The sequence below is a fragment of the Hypoxylon trugodes genome (assembly GCF_022578975.1).
Source record: "Hypoxylon trugodes strain CBS 135444 unplaced genomic scaffold F4822scaffold_1, whole genome shotgun sequence".
Classification (NCBI taxonomy): Eukaryota; Fungi; Ascomycota; class Sordariomycetes; order Xylariales; family Hypoxylaceae; genus Hypoxylon; species Hypoxylon trugodes.
In genome coordinates this window covers 4,431,471-4,447,172 of record NW_026250016.1, presented here as the reverse complement: position 1 = coordinate 4,447,172, position 15,702 = coordinate 4,431,471, and the positions used below count along the sequence as shown (strand labels likewise).

The following is a 15,702-nucleotide window of genomic DNA, read 5'->3' as shown; positions in this document are numbered from 1 at the left end:
AGAAGAAAAGGTGGGTAAACAGAGAGAGAGTTGTGTGAGAGAAAAGGAAAGGAAAAACGGGAGAGATCAGGGCAGGTGGGATCAGTGTGGGATAAATAAAAACAACCTTAGAAACGAAACGCGTTAATGGCGCCTTCTGTCCCTGATGCGGCGACTGCACTTGCCTACCTGTCAACCTACCTGCCAGGTACACACGTACATGCTAATGTAGCTAGAACCATGTGTACTCAGCTATCACATAGGGCAACAGCCATGCACGGTAGCCAACTCGAGCCTTATATACCTATGTACCTACCTAGATATGTAGATACGTGACAACAAAGCTTATTGCTAGGTGGCGTTACAGGAAGGAAGCGACGTTGACAACCCCCAAACCGGCCTTACAGAGCATAAATGTATTCGGAGACTACAGCTAAGGTTTCTTTTCATATTATACATATATAACTCTAAGCCTGCCACGCCCTTATACAACACCCAACAAGTTATAATATTCTGTCATGTTAATGGTGAACGTATATTAGGATAACTCGGCGTTAGAGATACCTATGTGCCTACTGCATTGTTAAAATATTATTTGGACCACTTGATATATATGTACCCGGACAGTGGCGTCGTGGGCCTAAGGGGAAAACCCTCCATCCAACACTGATGCGTATTAAACACAGAGACATTTGTATAAACGCTGTAAATTATGTCTCTATTCTGGGAAACCTGCATGTATTGTATTCCATAGATATACCAGCAACTGGCAGTTATTCCTTTCGACTCGACCACTTGTCATTGTCTTACTAAGACCTTCAATATTTGGAAGAACTGCAGGACATAGGGAGTGATATTTTCTAAATGACAAGTACTTAGAACTTCACTTATATATATATTTGGTATTTTGAACACATATTTTTTTGTTCTTCTATTTTTCCTATACCTTTTCAAAGAAGCGCCTACACTCAAAATGATCTTCGCAATACAGAACATATCTCAAAGTACTACGAAGTTATATCATTAAGGTATTCCTGGATGAAGTTTCGATTTGTAATTTATAGGCTCATACATCGAAACATGACACTTTATCCTTTGAATTTAAGCAGGCCTGTACTCGGAAATTTCACGTTTATTTTCCGCGGGAATACATAAAATATGCCACCCTTAGCAGTGGTCTAGGTTGAGTTGGAATGTTATCCTAGATAGACTAGTGAGAAAGAAGTAACGCAAATACAAATCACCTCATTGAGGATTTCTCACGCATATCTAGGCCTCAATTATGGGAAATCATATGACGTTGGATGTCTGTTACGCGTGTTACCGTTACGCTGGTGATGTTATGACTACCATAAATATAGCAATCGGTGTTGGCCGAAACCAATTACGGGTAACACAATGGGCAACACGATGAGTAGAACTAGATATTCACCAATCACGGCGAAGAAAACAGTATACTTATGAGTAGGTTGTCATAATAGTTAATTGAAAGATCATAGATCCATTAGGCAGCTGATCTATGTCAAGCCCCATGCAAATATTACATTGCATATTTCATCGATATATCATCAATCATTTTATCGTCCGTAGACGATAGATCTCATCCTTGAGATCAATTCGGTTTGTCCCGTGATCCCCTATATCCCATCTATCTTGTGAAAAATCATTGAATCTCGATTGTCCATCACTGCAACACATCCCCTTAATTCGACTTGGCATCCTTGGGTGGACCCTCTAGGTTGTCTTTGCCTTGACGACCAACATTGCTCAGATCAACATCATCCTTCTTGCTAGCGGGTTCTCGTAGCCCTGATGTGGATCCGCCACCAGTTGAAATATCACTCTGGACACCACCGGAGCCGACGTTGACGTTGCGAGCATCGGCTGAGTTCCAATCCGAAGCAACGGGGGGCTGATCGGGGAGAGGGAGGTTAGACTTGACCTCCTCGGCGTGGTCTGCTTTTGATTGGGCCATTTCTGTCATATGTTAATCGGTATTGTTTTGAACCGGGACACATGCTATGTGACGATATTGATGGTGTGGCTTACTGTTTGTAGGAGTGTAACGTGAAGGCGTTAGATTTCGGTTAAGTTGTTAAGGCGTCTTGCGATGATTCGAGCAGTCGTCCGTTCAATTGATGTTTACAATAATGAAGAAAGAGAATATGAATTTTAATGTTGAATAGCGAAGCTTTAATACCTACGTGTGTATAACGTTTGGATGTAGTAATGATGCCCTAGGAGCTTTTAGTCCGGTGGAGCAGTATTCCTTGACGTCATCACAGAAGCTCCAAGATGCTGATGCGAAGGTAGCTTAGAGAACTGACGTCATGGTTATCAACATAATCTGCAGGCACATGTAGATTTACCGAATCTGGGTCCGCCTATTTGGCTTCAAATGCGCCTCATTACCTTTATTACCCCTGAAAAGCCATTGAAAATCGCCGTGTTCCTCAGGAACGGGGATAATTCAACGGGATGGCCCGCATACGACGACGTAATGGAAGTCACTAGGATAGGTACATGAACAAATTCCTGGTTCGAGTATAGACTAGACGATTCTCGCAGGTCCCGGATTCGTAGACGGGACCCTGCAGCATTGGTATCTATTAGGGCATTGAGGTACATACTACTTGCGATTTAGTACTGCTTCATATTCGTGATCGGCCTAGGGTTCAACGTCATACCGAAACGCCTAAACGCCACATTGATATCTCTTCTCAGCCATCCTAAGGGTAAAATCATTGGCATTGCTTTTTGGTGTATCATAATCTCGTTAATTCTGTCCCTTCACGTAAGAACATAACCTGACTACGCTACTCTTTTGTCCGTTTCCGCGGACGTTGCCCCTCCTTCGTCTGGGTTCAGATAGTTGGCATCTTCGGCGGCTTCATACTCGGCGATCAAGTCTGTTACCACTTCTCTAGCCTCGTCGAATTCGTGGAAGTTCTCCGAGAAAGGCGCGGTCTTCTTGTAACTATCTATGAAAGCATTACGCTTTCGCATACCATCGTATTGGCGGACAATACGTTTGAATAACTTTGGCAATATTAGCGGGCAAGTCATGACTGAAAGGTGTATTGTGAAAATAACATACGGTTGCGATGCTGGTATGATTAGCCAACATTAGACCGCTGACACGGTGACTCATTGGGATGTATGGACTGCGCTTCGTTAGAGCAACCTGGATACTTGCCGGGCCCCACGGAATGAATGTCGCTAATCTTCGTTCACGGATACGTAGTAGACTCTTGTGGACGTCTGTCGGATCGACCTCTCCTTGGATGACGTTTAGGATAGAAATATAACAGCTTTTCTTGCCTGGTACGGTTGAGACCATGCGATTCTTAGGCTGTAGCAGTCGTCTCATGACATCCAATACCGTCGTTTTGCGGACAGTCTTAGCTTGTTCAACTTGGTCTCCCGTGAAAGGAGTATACGCCGTCATCAAGAAATGGCAACGTGGCGTAGGAATGAGTGATGCTAGAATACTAACGAGGTCGTTATGCATGTAGCCGGGATATCGTAGGGTGGTGGTACTGGCAGACATGACTGTTGAGACCAGTTGATTAGTCTGTTGGAATGATGGCTCCTGGACGTGCAGTCTGTCTGCTGCGATGTGAAATAATGCTCCATTGTCCAAAACGACAACGGAATCGGCGTTTTGTGTAAGACGTCTCATGGAGAGGAGACTGTTATACGGGTGAACGACGACACCCGAGTTTGTAGTATCGGGGAATACTGAATATGTTTGAATTATCTTCTTAGGGAACCTGTCGTTCATCCGTTCGAGGAGGAAGGAACCTAGACCTGAACCTGTACCACCAGCGATAGAATGAAGCAACATGAAACCCTCAAGAGAGTCACTGCCATCTGCTTCTCGTTCTATCATCTCCATGATCTCTTCGTGGACAGCCTCGCCTGTCTGGTATCCATCACCCCAATTATTTCCAGCGCCCACACCACTTTTGCCGACGTAGAAATTTTCAGGGTTGTAGATATTTTTATAAGGACCGGTCTGTATGCCGTCGATAACACGAGGTTCAAGATCGATTAGGATGGCTCGGGGGATATATCGCGTGTCGTCGCTTTGGTAATAGAAGACATCCTTGCGGTCACCGCCTTCTGTTGCGAAATCTTCTAGGTTTCCATCTTGATTGATACCGTGTTCTTGGCAGAGCTGTTGCCAGAACTGACTACCGACTATGATATGTCAGTCATATTGTTCTTGTATTATGTATTTATTTCTTCGAGAAAAATGGAGGGTTATAACTCACTGCTGTTGCCGCATTGGCCCGCCTGGATCGTGATAATTTCTCTTGAAAAATATTAGATTATCGCTAATTAAAAACTTCGAAATTAACTTACCTGGGCATTATTGCGACATTTGTTACTGGATTTTACTAACTCCGACTATGAACTTCCTCGGGTTTAGATGTCAACGATGGCTCTTTGGGATGAATTGAAAGTTGATTTGATCTTATCGAGCTTTACCTTTGCACTTTCACGCGTAGCGCGCGTTCCATTCACAGGGGGTTACAGGGGGTTACACATGGCGGGGTGGAATAAATTGTATATCTCTATAAACTCGGTTAAACAGCTAGATTTAGCCAATCGGGGTTATTATCGTTCTAGCCGAGCATTATATAATTTCCATTTTCCTCAAATTGGCGCTACCCACACATTATCCCTTCACACGCGTTTGATGTTAAGCGTCAGATAGATGATACCTAAGGTAGGTAACCGCCTCCTCATCTTGGGAGCCCGTGGATCGAACGATCGCTTTCGACTGGTCGACCCTGCGCAAAATGTATGTCCTCGATGACATGGCAGCATAGCTATCGACGTGACAAGCTAAAGCTCCACAGCGTCTCGGAGAATTACCGAAGTAACCTCTAAATATTTTTTACTGCCCGCGAAACAATTGAAACATTCTAGAATCGATCATAAACCGACGAAACTCGAGGGTCACGGTTATAGGGTTTTCCAGGGATTATTCGTTATGGTAGAAACTATCCAAGTGAGTAAGCGTATACTTAATATATTCTAGATTATGATATGTTTAGTTCGATTACTGAATCATGTCACATTATCACGAGTCGTTTCAAAACATAATCATACAAACAGAATAAAAACCTCAACAGCTTCATTTGTTGCGAAATATAAAGTACTTTGTACATACCTAGGTATATGTATACAGACACGCTATAGCAGTTTCGGACCAATAGAAACCGTCAACCCCTGGATATAGTATCACAGACAGGAGCGAAGGGCCTGAGGTGCATGGATCCATCCATGCGTGTGATAACCTTCCGATGCCGAACAGTTGGTTCCTCTTGCCGCCAATTGCAAAGACATGTATCCATCCGTGCCTACCTAGACGCACCTCCAGGGCTTCTGAAAGGCTAAATAAACCACCCATCGCCATTGCCCAAATTGTTATTTGCCATTTGGCAGCCTCGAGGCGGAAAACAATGGAACCCACACACGTACATATTAGCACTTATTAGATTTATTAGAACTTTCAGTGTTCCATCTTCAACTTCGCGATCACACCCCAACCCATCTTTTTTTCAATATTCCGTTCTACACTAGTCACCTCCAATTTCCAAGTTTTCCTCGTTTTATTCCAATGCTCTGATTAAATGTTATCTAATGTACATCATGTCGAATCCATAATCCATCCATTTGGTACCCAATACTACCTCCTAATTCGTTAAAATTGACCACACATCTGCGGTTCCTCCCCCACATCCAATTAAAACAAGCGAATTTTCTATCCGGATAGGGGAGGCCGTTCTTGTACGATTCAAGGGATTCGCTCGGGTCCTTGTCATCGAGGTCACGCGCTAATATTAGACTTAACCACGGCCGAACTTTGAAAGGGTGGGAACCACCACGCTCGGTCAGCCATGCAGAGATCTGCTACCTCCACGCCGACGCAGAATGCGACTCCTTTCTTTTCCTCCAATATCTGGGGGACCGGTAGTAATTCGAACCCCGTCGCGAACCCAAATCCCCAATCACAGTCGCAGCAAGGAGGAGGCGGTGGTAGCTTCAGCAGATCCAGACCTGGTACAAGTTCGGGTGATCGAGATAGAGACAAGGACCGGGAACCTAACGTTCTAACCAAAGAACGCGATCGCAAACCTTCTTTTGGCCGAAGACCATCTTTCTCTTCCCCATCTAAAGGGAAGCGTCGCGCAAGCTCATCCAATGCGGGAGCGGGATCCGGAAATCAAATCAAAACTGACGCCACCGCACCACCCGCGATACCCCCTGATTTCGCCCTCGCGGCTGCGGCCAAGCTTTCAAAGGAAGCCGAAGTAGTACCTTCACCGGCCTCAACCGATTCCTTTTCCAAGATGATCGGTCGCTCCGCGCCAACGCCTATCAATGGATATTATCCGAGTTCTGCGACCTCTCCTCCTTTAATCCAAAACGAAATCCCTTCATTACACCAGCATATACACGAGATCGCGAACAAGAGGATATCAACTTTAGATTACCTGCGCAAGGCGTATGTGAACCCATTTCATCCGCTTACCTCACGCGTTATTTCTAGTACTGACAATATGTATTAGTCATGAAGGTCGAATCTATTGGTTTAATACGTTGCTCTTTGACAAACCGGATCTGGCGCGTATGCCCTACTTTGATAGTCGCAAACTCGCTTATCGCGCAACCAATTATCTGCTGCTGGGACTTTCACTACCTGCCGTCATCGACCTCAATTCTTCTACGCCGCTCGAATTTCTTCGTTCCCTCAACACTCTCCTCGCCGAATTCGAATCCTACCAACAAATACATACTGAGAATGGCGTGAACACAAGCTCACTTTCTCGCGCCCGGATACCAAATATGTTCCGACGAGGACCTGGTGGGAAAGGGCGAAGACAGTCAGGAGCTGCGGATTTATATACGGATGCCAGCAACGGCCTAGCTAGTGGCTCAGCAGTGAACTCGGCACCGACGAGCGTCATCAATTTTGGACCTGGCGGCGAGGGGAATGATCTTGTACCTGGCGAGGAGTATACGCACCTTCTTACGCCGAATCTCCCTTTTGATCCGGACTTTTTCGAAACGTTTGCGACTTTATGCGATGTCCTAATCGATTGCTATTCGAGACTCATGACTCTCCTTCCCACACCAAAGGATTGTACACCTATCATCGCAGAATTGTTCACCAAGGCCGATGCGAAAGTACGCAAAATTATCATACAAAGTGTGGTCAAGGAATTCGAAGATTCAAGTAGGGCCGGCTTGAAGCAAGAAATCACCAACGTTGGCAAGGTGGTCCTAGGCGGTCTGGTTTGATGAAGTGTTTATATATAATGAATACGTAATAATGGGCCTCATGTTTATTGGCTTGGTTTGTTGTCAAGGTGTTATTGGACTACTTCGGATCGAGGATACCAGGTCACATGGCTTATGAGCATAACGGCGTTGGGTTCTTCTCGGGAACTCGGGTGCATATATAAAGTGCGGCAGAACACTATGTTTGATAGAAGGGATATGTATAAATATTGAACATTACGTCTGATTCAACGGATAGTGGCTACCTGAATATTCTACACATAACGGGAGTGAATTTATTGAAAGAGGATTAAGAAAATGTTCATCAGATACCATAACGCATTTGAAGTCTTCAACGAGCAAAGCCACAGCGTGGTTCGCCTCAGTGCTTGACTCTAATATTGGATATCATCACCTGAACCTGATTAGCTGCTGAGGTTAAGTCAATGTCTCTATAGCCCCACGTAACCTCCAATCCAGAGCAATACAGACGGAAAGAAAAGCTTCCCACGAAGCCCAGAGTGTAAAAGTGTCTGATTGCCTGTCATGAAGGGAACCCCCTCGCACCAAGAATAAGCCCCATCGAGTAACCAAGCCATCTCCCGAAGGAAGAAACAAGGCAATCGCATAACTATCGATCTCGACAACAAGGATCTACACTCGCCCTTCACGCTCCCCATCCGCCTAATCCACAGCCAACTGTCATCAACATATCCCTCAGTATGCAGACTCCAAACCTTTCAACCAAGAGCGCGGACTCATATCTTCGTCCATAGGGTCTCAAGGCCAGAAAATTCGAAGCTGCACCCAGAGAAACAGGCGATGTAGCGACAGACGGGGCAGATCGCGACAGAACGGTGAACAGACGAGGAGACATAAGCCGCTGTGCTTCTATGGCGGCGCGTTTCCGCAATACCCTTCGAAAAGAAAGGGACGTCCGGGGACTTTCTCCCAAAGCTTTGATATGGAGGGGAGACGACCAGTATTGGAAGTCTCTGTATGTAGCTTCGATAGCGATTTGTTGGGCGAGAGGGTTGAAGAAAATATGAAGGGGAAAAAAAGTTTGAAGTGTAGCGTCAACAAATTTTATTCAAGTGGATTACATAATAGCAGTATGGTCCAAGCTTCTTAAGGCTAGCAAATAAGATGTATCAAAGTACACTATAAAAACTTCACGTGCCCACTACCTAGGTAGGAACTAAGCGCTTTTGGGTTGAAAAATCGGTCAAACACGGTTTAAACTAGGCGACCTTTGGAAGTAACTAGGAGCTCCATTGTCGCGCGGTTAGGAGCATACCTCTCTGCCTGAGGTACGCTATAATACAGCGGTAGCAACCGCGTTCACGTCGACGTCAATAACGTTTCTTAGCCATTTCTAAAACTTTCAATACCAGCCATCTAGACCGATACACCTCCCCAACACCTACCGTTGACCTTGGTAACCCAATAGTTTCGACGACAACGGGTAATGGTTACTAAAAGTGGTCTTCAAAGACAGCAACTGCGGCTTTGAAACCAAAAACATTTCGATTGTGCGTATCGCTTTGTAGCCTCGACCGAAATTCGATAAATTCCAGTCGCAAAGTACGATTCCCACCGACAGTCACCTCATACCGACGACAAAACACAACTCAATACCAAATTTAATCATCACCGAATTTAGCTGGACGAACCACAGTTCATTTCAAGATGTCAGGACTCTTCGGTGGCAGCTCTACATCTGCGGCCCCAAGTAACACTATGGGAGACCTAAAGAACGATGTCGCTGTCTCAAATCCTCCCGAAGACACAGTTTCCGATCTTGTATTTTCACCCACACAAGATTTCCTAGCCGTTTCCAGTTGGGATAAGAAGGTCCGCATATACCAGATTGCTTCCAATGGTTCTAGTGAAGGAAAGCATATGTATGAGCACGACGCTCCTGTCCTCAGCGTGGATTTCTCCAAGGTAAGCCGAGGCGTCCGGGCTGTTTTCACGGGGTTCTGTATACTGACATTCTTTACTTAGGATGGCAACAAGATTGTCTCCGGCGGCGCAGACAAGCAGGCCAAGGTCTGCGACTTACAAACCCTCCAGACAGCACAAGTTGCCGCTCACGACCAAACCGTCCGATGCGCACGCTTCTTCGAGCTACCTAACTCCAACGGCCCTATGCTGGTAACGGGTTCATGGGACAAGACCATCAAGTACTGGGACCTGCGACAAAGTACACCTGTTGGCACTCTAACATGCCAAGAACGTGTTTACTCCATGGACGTACGCAACTCGTTGCTAGTTGTCGGTACAGCTGATCGTTACATCAACGTTGTCAACCTTCAAGATCCCCTTAAGTTTTACAAGACGCTTCAGAGTCCGCTCAAGTGGCAGACTCGCGTCGTCAGCTGTTTTACTGACGCTAGTGGATTCGCCATCGGTAGTATCGAGGGTCGATGCGCGATACAATACGTGGAGGACAAGGACTCGAGGTAAGTTCATTCCATTAAGGCAGTATACTGAAGTGATTAATGTGTACTAATCGGAATGCAAAATAGTTCCAACTTCTCGTTCAAGTGCCACCGCGATCCTCCCCAAGGAAACACAACTCAAGTTTACTCCGTCAACGACATCTCATTCCATCCCCAGCATGGTACTTTTAGCACTGCCGGTAGTGACGGTACGTTCCATTTTTGGGACAAGGATGCTAAGCACCGTCTTAAGGGGTACCCAACCGTAGGAGGCAGCATCACGGCAACAACATTCAACTCCAGCGGTAGCATCTTCGCGTACGCAGTGGGCTACGACTGGTCCAAGGGATACATGGCCAACAACCAAAACTTACCCAACAAAGTAATGCTCCACCCCATTCAAGGTGATGAGTGCAAGCCGAGACCTAGCGTAAAGAAGCGTTAGGAGCCTAGCACTGGTGTCGACGGCAAGAAGAAAAACGGAAAGTCCGACAATAGCATGACTGGCATTGTCAAGGAAGGGCTTGACGTGATTAAGAATAAGAAGAAATATTAAGGAAAAGTTGTGGTGGAATCGGTTAGATCACGTCAGGTAGCTAGTTTGTTGATTTGACCGAATTTAGGACACTCGATTTCTACGAAGAAGCACGCAGGGGGGCAGAAGGGACTGCAAAGTCATTTCTCGACAAGTTTGGAGGAGTCGATGGTCGTCTTGATGTTTGGGGGATGGAAAACGAATGATACCAATCATATACTCTACCTTCATCGCCTGGTAGGTAGGGTGCCTATAAGTAGTTAGGTAGATAACTAATAGAGAATGCCATCTCATCACAAATGCTACGGAGTTTATTGATTATGCGGTTTTAGGAAGTGTCATACTAGGAATGGCTGTCTTGTAAGTGAAGAATGAGATCTCGGGACTTCGGAATGTTGTGGCGCAGGCCCAAGCCACAAATGGCAATGTATTTTCTTACGTAACGATGCCCCGCCACCCCCTTTTCTTTCTTGCAGTGTGTTCTGGCATAATATCAATCCTAGACGCAAACAATATTCCATTTGGATAGGGGGAAACACCTACCTGGACTTCAGCTATCAAAAGAAGCCGCACTCCACCTATCCAAACATACGCATCCAATTGAATAGACCCGAAAGTATTCCTCGCTACCTACACATGACGGGACTCGCAATCAACATACCATTTAGGTACATATAATGGACAGAGCGGCGAAAGAATCATAACACAAATCCGCACGATGAGAGAAGGTACCTTCTTTGTGAACTCCGTGCAGAATGGGATACTTTCCGACGGGGTGTACGGCGAGTTGAAAGTGGCGCCGGGCATTAGTATATCAGTCAAAGCCTATCTAGACAAGCCGGACCTTCAAACTTACGTCTTACCCGGCATGCTACTTTTCATTGGAAGCTGGGGAGGGCCTCTCGATCAGAGTTTTCATAACTGCGCTTGGATTCTATTGTTGGAGGATCGGGCTCTTGTGGTGGAAAAGAATAACGGAGCCGAATGTTAAGTCGGATCATGATCGCGGTGGGGTGAACGGAATAGTAATATTCGACGTCAATTTCGGCATAACCCTAATATGTTGTCCATGACGTACCTTTAAGCAACTCGTGAATCTATGGATATGGAGAACGTATGTTGTCAAAATGGGGTTAAGGCAATATATTGAGTAGCTATAATCTTTTTACGATCTGCTTGCCGTATCTTCCTCCCCTCAATCTCTCAGGGAGAAGCTACTCTTCTTTATGCTGTTTGACAGTAGTACATGATGTTCAGTACAGCTTCCTTTCTTTGATACGAAACAGCCAAGAGCTGTGTTGGTGCCTTATGTATATTACAGCGCTTACAGCGCTTCCTTTTGAGCCTATCATCTCTCATCCATACATGTGTTGGTGATGGCTTCCTATCAGGATGATACAGGTGTCATAACACCTTAGTCACCGCGTATTGTTTACGTTTTTTTTTTTTTTTTTTCCTCGACAAAGCGCGAAAGTCATCTGATATCCTCCATCATATTGTCAATTTGGGCCGCCTTTAAAGGTTATATTCGCTCTAATCGTATTACCGTGCGCCGTTTCTAATAAACCGCTAATGCACCATAAAATTTAGATTTATAAGATTATAAATACTGTAATTATAGGGCATTTTAGTGGAGTGTTAGGATGCCCTGTAACTTCCTTATAATCATCCTGTAGCTATAGGGCCTTACAGGGTCTTGGTGCATTATAATTACAGGGTGGCTATTCTTCCTATAGCCTTTCTAGTCGTCGTCGTCGTTTTTTTTGCGATATAATGCGTCGAGGGGTAGCAGAAAGGCACCTACCTGTTACCAAAATATGCCGTCTATTAAAGTCGCATTGCCAATCCAGGGAAAGGGTAGGCTAATAGATATAAAGTAGAGCGGCAACAAGCCAGCCGTAAGAATACTCGCGATTTGCCCCGGGATCGGTATAGAGAACTCAAAATTCTACGCCGAACGGTGTATTAGCCCGAAAACCATCCCAGCTAGCACGAATCCATCGTCCAAGTCGGGCACCGCGAATATTGGGGAGGGGGGTGGAATAGTCTATCCGAAAGGGATAAAACTTGCTCTAATCATGGGCTCATCATACTTGACCATGTTCTTGGTAGCACTTGTAAGTTCCCCTCTATGAGGTCTCGGAACCTAGCCTGGATTCACCGTGAATCTAACGACTCTGGCGTAGGACCGACTCATCGTTACGACTGCAATACCGAAAATAACGGACGAATTCCACTCGGTGACGGACGTCGGACGGTACGGATCAGCCTATCTCCTTACGAACTGCGCATTCCAACTTTTCTTCGGCAAGCTCTACGTTATATCTAGTATCAAAGCTGTCTTTCTCGCAAGTATTTTGACGTTTGAAATTAACTCCGCGGTATGTGGTGCTGCACCTAACTCGGCCGCCTTGATCATCGGACGTGCTATCGCGGGGTTAGGAAGCGCGGGTATCTTCTCAGGGGCGGTAACAGTTACGGTGTACTCTGTCCCACTTCACCGGCGCCCGTTTTACCAGGGGCTTTTCGGTGTCGTCTTCGGGCTTGCGAATGTAATATCCCCTCTGTTAGGGGGCGCGTTTACCGACAGTTATGCTACTTGGAGATGGTGTTGTGAGTCGTCCCCCATTTCCCGCCTACCAAGACGCGCTTCGATGCTACTCGAAATATGAGAAGGATGAACGATTGACCCTGGTTGCAGTTTACATTAACTTGCCTATTGGAGCTTTCTCAATGGTATTCATCTTCCTTTTATTGCATATTCCCGACCGAGATACGACACGCCTCCCTGTGAAAGAAAAGCTGGCTAAACTCGATGGCCCGGGTCTTGTCACACTCCTCGGCGGAATCATATGTCTCTTACTCGCGCTTGAATGGGGAGGTACGACTTATTCTTGGGATAATGGCCGAATCATTGCGCCCCTTGTAATTGTCATCGTTCTATTGATATCCTTCGTCATTATACAGATCATCTGGCCGAAGACCGCTACTGTGCCACCCCGCATTTTCATCCAACGCAGTATCATGGCGTCTTTCTTTGCCATGTTCACCGCCGGTGCGACGATGATGACCACTTTCTATTATCTCCCTATCTGGTTCCAGGGTGTTCAAGGTGTGAGCGCCGTTGAGTCTGGTATCAGACTTCTCCCAACAGTAATTGGCCAGGCTGTCGGATCTCTTGCAGGTGGTGTCGCAATCCAGAAATTCGAATATTACACGCCCTTCATGCTGTTAAGTGTCGCATTGATGTGCGTGGGGACCGGCCTCCTTACCACACTTCATGTCGATACGTCGGAAGGCAAGTGGATTGGTTATCAGATTCCCTGGGGTATTGGGTTAGGGACCATGTTGTAAGCTCCGCTCCTCGCCTCGCAAACTGTGCTGCCCCTTGAAGATGTTCCTATCGGTACATCGCTGATGTTCTTCGCGCTATTATTAGGCGGTTCTATCTTCGTTAGTGTTGGACAGATTCTTTTCGACAATTACTTTGTCAAGGATTTGGCAGGCATAACGGGCGTCAATGTGGCTACGATACTCCAAACAGGGTGTCACGGCCACCACGGAGATATCCGAACCGGCTAGGGGGCTCGTGGTCGCGGCTTATAATGACGCTCTGAGGACTGTTTTTATCACGGGTTTGGTTATGGCGTGTTTGACGTTTCTTGGCGCTGCGGGTATGGGATGGAAGAGTGTTAAGAGGGGTTCGCCCAAGGCTGATGCCGACAGTCAAAGCGGTACTGTTATTGAAAAGACTAGCTAATGGGTGATGTAAGAACCTGTGGAAGACGATCCTGTTAATTGGTTGTCATTCAGATGTTGATAACTGTATGCTCTAGACTCTAGGAGATTATCAGCATTCTATTGGATAGTCTGTTACTCACTTAGACGATTGATATTAAATTGAAAATTTCCGCAGCTTGGTTATAGCTATGGGTATGCCAACATCTTGCTTCCGAATATCTCGAATCATAGTACAAGCTGTTTATTAAGATAATTTATAACTTCCCTACCTCCGTAGATAAGTAGGAGGTTTCTATCCAATATCTTATTTTTACGAGCCTCCTTTATCTTGTGTAAAGAAATCTTGCCAATTGGTCAATCCGTAGAAGCCACATTCTCCCGTTGTTGATGGCGACTCCATCGGGGTTACTCCGAAACAATGTGGCGCTACTGTCGGCATCGCTCCGATCTCACCCTCTGATAAAGGTTTTCGATTTATCTCATTAAGAACTTCAATCGCCCATCCGAGTCCTTGCCGGAGTCGGTTTAGGTAGGCACAAGGACGATTAGGGTGATGCAGACTCTCTAGGATGCGAGGTATGGCATAAAGAAGTTCGATGTCATTATGCTCATTATACGCCGTATTACCACCTCGTCGGGGATGATCCGATAGGGCCTCGACAAGGTGAAAAGAGAGCAGATCAGTAAACGCGACTGCTGGATAAATACCTAGAACCCGGTTCAGTGAAGCCAACCGCGATTTAGCGACGCTGCTCGGCGTCGGACGAAAGCCGTCCTCGATGTTGCTCATTTGTATGATCAGCCTCAGACAGGTGCGTGCATGTTGTCGCATCCTTTCTTGGTAATCCATGTCACCGCATCGAAGAATTAGGATATGCGCGACATGATAGCAATACTTTACCTCAAGCCGTAGAGGAATTGAGTCATCGCTGCCCTGGGCATTCGGGCTTAATTGGATATTTGATCCCGTAGGATTTCCTTCAAAAGAGTGAATGGGATTCGCGCCTAGAACCCCGCGGTGATGTTCGTGCGGATGGAAGAAGTGCCTGTCAGTCCGCCTTGCCAACGGGCGACTTGACTTTCTAGGCCAAGTTCTAGTAGAGCGATATTGTTAAATATGATAGCCCAGGGATTATCCGCGTTGGATTCTCCCAACGGTTGCATCCGCGATATGTCTAAATAATAAATGTCTACGGCCTCCCGAAGGTCCTTTTCGTTAAAAATAGGGAATCGAGTATTGATGTCTTTCAGAAACCCATCGATAAATAGACGCGCTATTAGCTGGGGTGGAGCGACAACAGTCTGACGGTCACTAGATATGATGGGTTGAACACATTTTCCTCGGAAGGGGAAATTTTCCAAGTGGCGACGCATCATGTCACTCCTGGGTGCTGCTACAGAGTAATCCGGCCCGTCTTCGTTATGACCAGCAACGACATCCCGGCAATTGTCCGCTAGCTTACTTGCTATTGACTTAAGTAATGCCATTGACGAAGGGTGTCTGTATACACGCTGGCCCCCTTGCTCAAGATCGACCCTTTCGGTGAGAAATTCATTTTTGCCTGATGGTGTCGGGTGGCCCGGCGTCTGACATCTCAATTGGCCAAGCCCGTGCTGTGAGCTTGGTAATAATATGCCGGGTATTGCGCTACCCAGTCTCGAACTTCTAGGTCGTGTAGGAGCGATATTGAAAGGCAATTTGAAGTA

General features: G+C 46.1%; 6 protein-coding genes across 6 annotated transcripts; 3 read left to right on the top strand and 3 right to left on the bottom strand.

Moving 5' to 3' along the window:
* Nucleotides 1-2,698: 2,698 nt before the first annotated feature.
* On the bottom strand, nucleotides 2,699-4,500 carry F4822DRAFT_45289 (tubulin-domain-containing protein). The gene is made up of 4 exons (XM_051463494.1): nucleotides 4,348-4,500; nucleotides 4,257-4,297; nucleotides 3,077-4,182; nucleotides 2,699-3,018 (listed from the first exon to the last, which is right to left on the bottom strand). The coding sequence occupies exons 1-4, from the start codon at nucleotides 4,353-4,355 to the stop codon at nucleotides 2,791-2,793; spliced, it is 1,383 nt and encodes a 460-aa protein (XP_051320104.1). The 5' UTR covers nucleotides 4,356-4,500; the 3' UTR covers nucleotides 2,699-2,790.
* A 1,149-nt stretch (nucleotides 4,501-5,649) lies between these two features.
* On the top strand, nucleotides 5,650-7,512 carry F4822DRAFT_45261 (uncharacterized protein). The gene is made up of 2 exons (XM_051463493.1): nucleotides 5,650-6,499; nucleotides 6,564-7,512. The coding sequence occupies exons 1-2, from the start codon at nucleotides 5,892-5,894 to the stop codon at nucleotides 7,294-7,296; spliced, it is 1,341 nt and encodes a 446-aa protein (XP_051320103.1). The 5' UTR covers nucleotides 5,650-5,891; the 3' UTR covers nucleotides 7,297-7,512.
* A 1,007-nt stretch (nucleotides 7,513-8,519) lies between these two features.
* Nucleotides 8,520-10,251, top strand: F4822DRAFT_45246 (WD40 repeat-like protein). The gene is made up of 3 exons (XM_051463492.1): nucleotides 8,520-9,222; nucleotides 9,283-9,740; nucleotides 9,807-10,251. The coding sequence occupies exons 1-3, from the start codon at nucleotides 8,965-8,967 to the stop codon at nucleotides 10,162-10,164; spliced, it is 1,074 nt and encodes a 357-aa protein (XP_051320102.1). The 5' UTR covers nucleotides 8,520-8,964; the 3' UTR covers nucleotides 10,165-10,251.
* A 1,820-nt stretch (nucleotides 10,252-12,071) lies between these two features.
* On the top strand, nucleotides 12,072-14,014 carry F4822DRAFT_435943 (MFS general substrate transporter; the record flags this gene model as incomplete). The annotated part of the gene is made up of 6 exons (XM_051462256.1): nucleotides 12,072-12,111; nucleotides 12,301-12,371; nucleotides 12,441-12,867; nucleotides 12,956-13,564; nucleotides 13,610-13,799; nucleotides 13,837-14,014. 6 exons carry the CDS (start codon nucleotides 12,072-12,074, stop codon nucleotides 14,012-14,014), a joined length of 1,515 nt encoding a protein of 504 aa, XP_051320101.1.
* Nucleotides 14,015-14,305: 291 nt separating this feature from the next.
* Nucleotides 14,306-14,785, bottom strand: F4822DRAFT_424804 (uncharacterized protein; the record flags this gene model as incomplete). The annotated part of the gene is made up of 1 exon (XM_051460217.1): nucleotides 14,306-14,785. The coding sequence occupies one exon, from the start codon at nucleotides 14,783-14,785 to the stop codon at nucleotides 14,306-14,308; it is 480 nt and encodes a 159-aa protein (XP_051320100.1).
* Nucleotides 14,786-15,000: 215 nt separating this feature from the next.
* Nucleotides 15,001-15,483, bottom strand: F4822DRAFT_424803 (uncharacterized protein; the record flags this gene model as incomplete). Its single annotated transcript, XM_051460216.1, has 1 exon — nucleotides 15,001-15,483. One exon carries the CDS (start codon nucleotides 15,481-15,483, stop codon nucleotides 15,001-15,003), a length of 483 nt encoding a protein of 160 aa, XP_051320099.1.
* Between the last annotated feature and the right edge of the window lie 219 nt (nucleotides 15,484-15,702).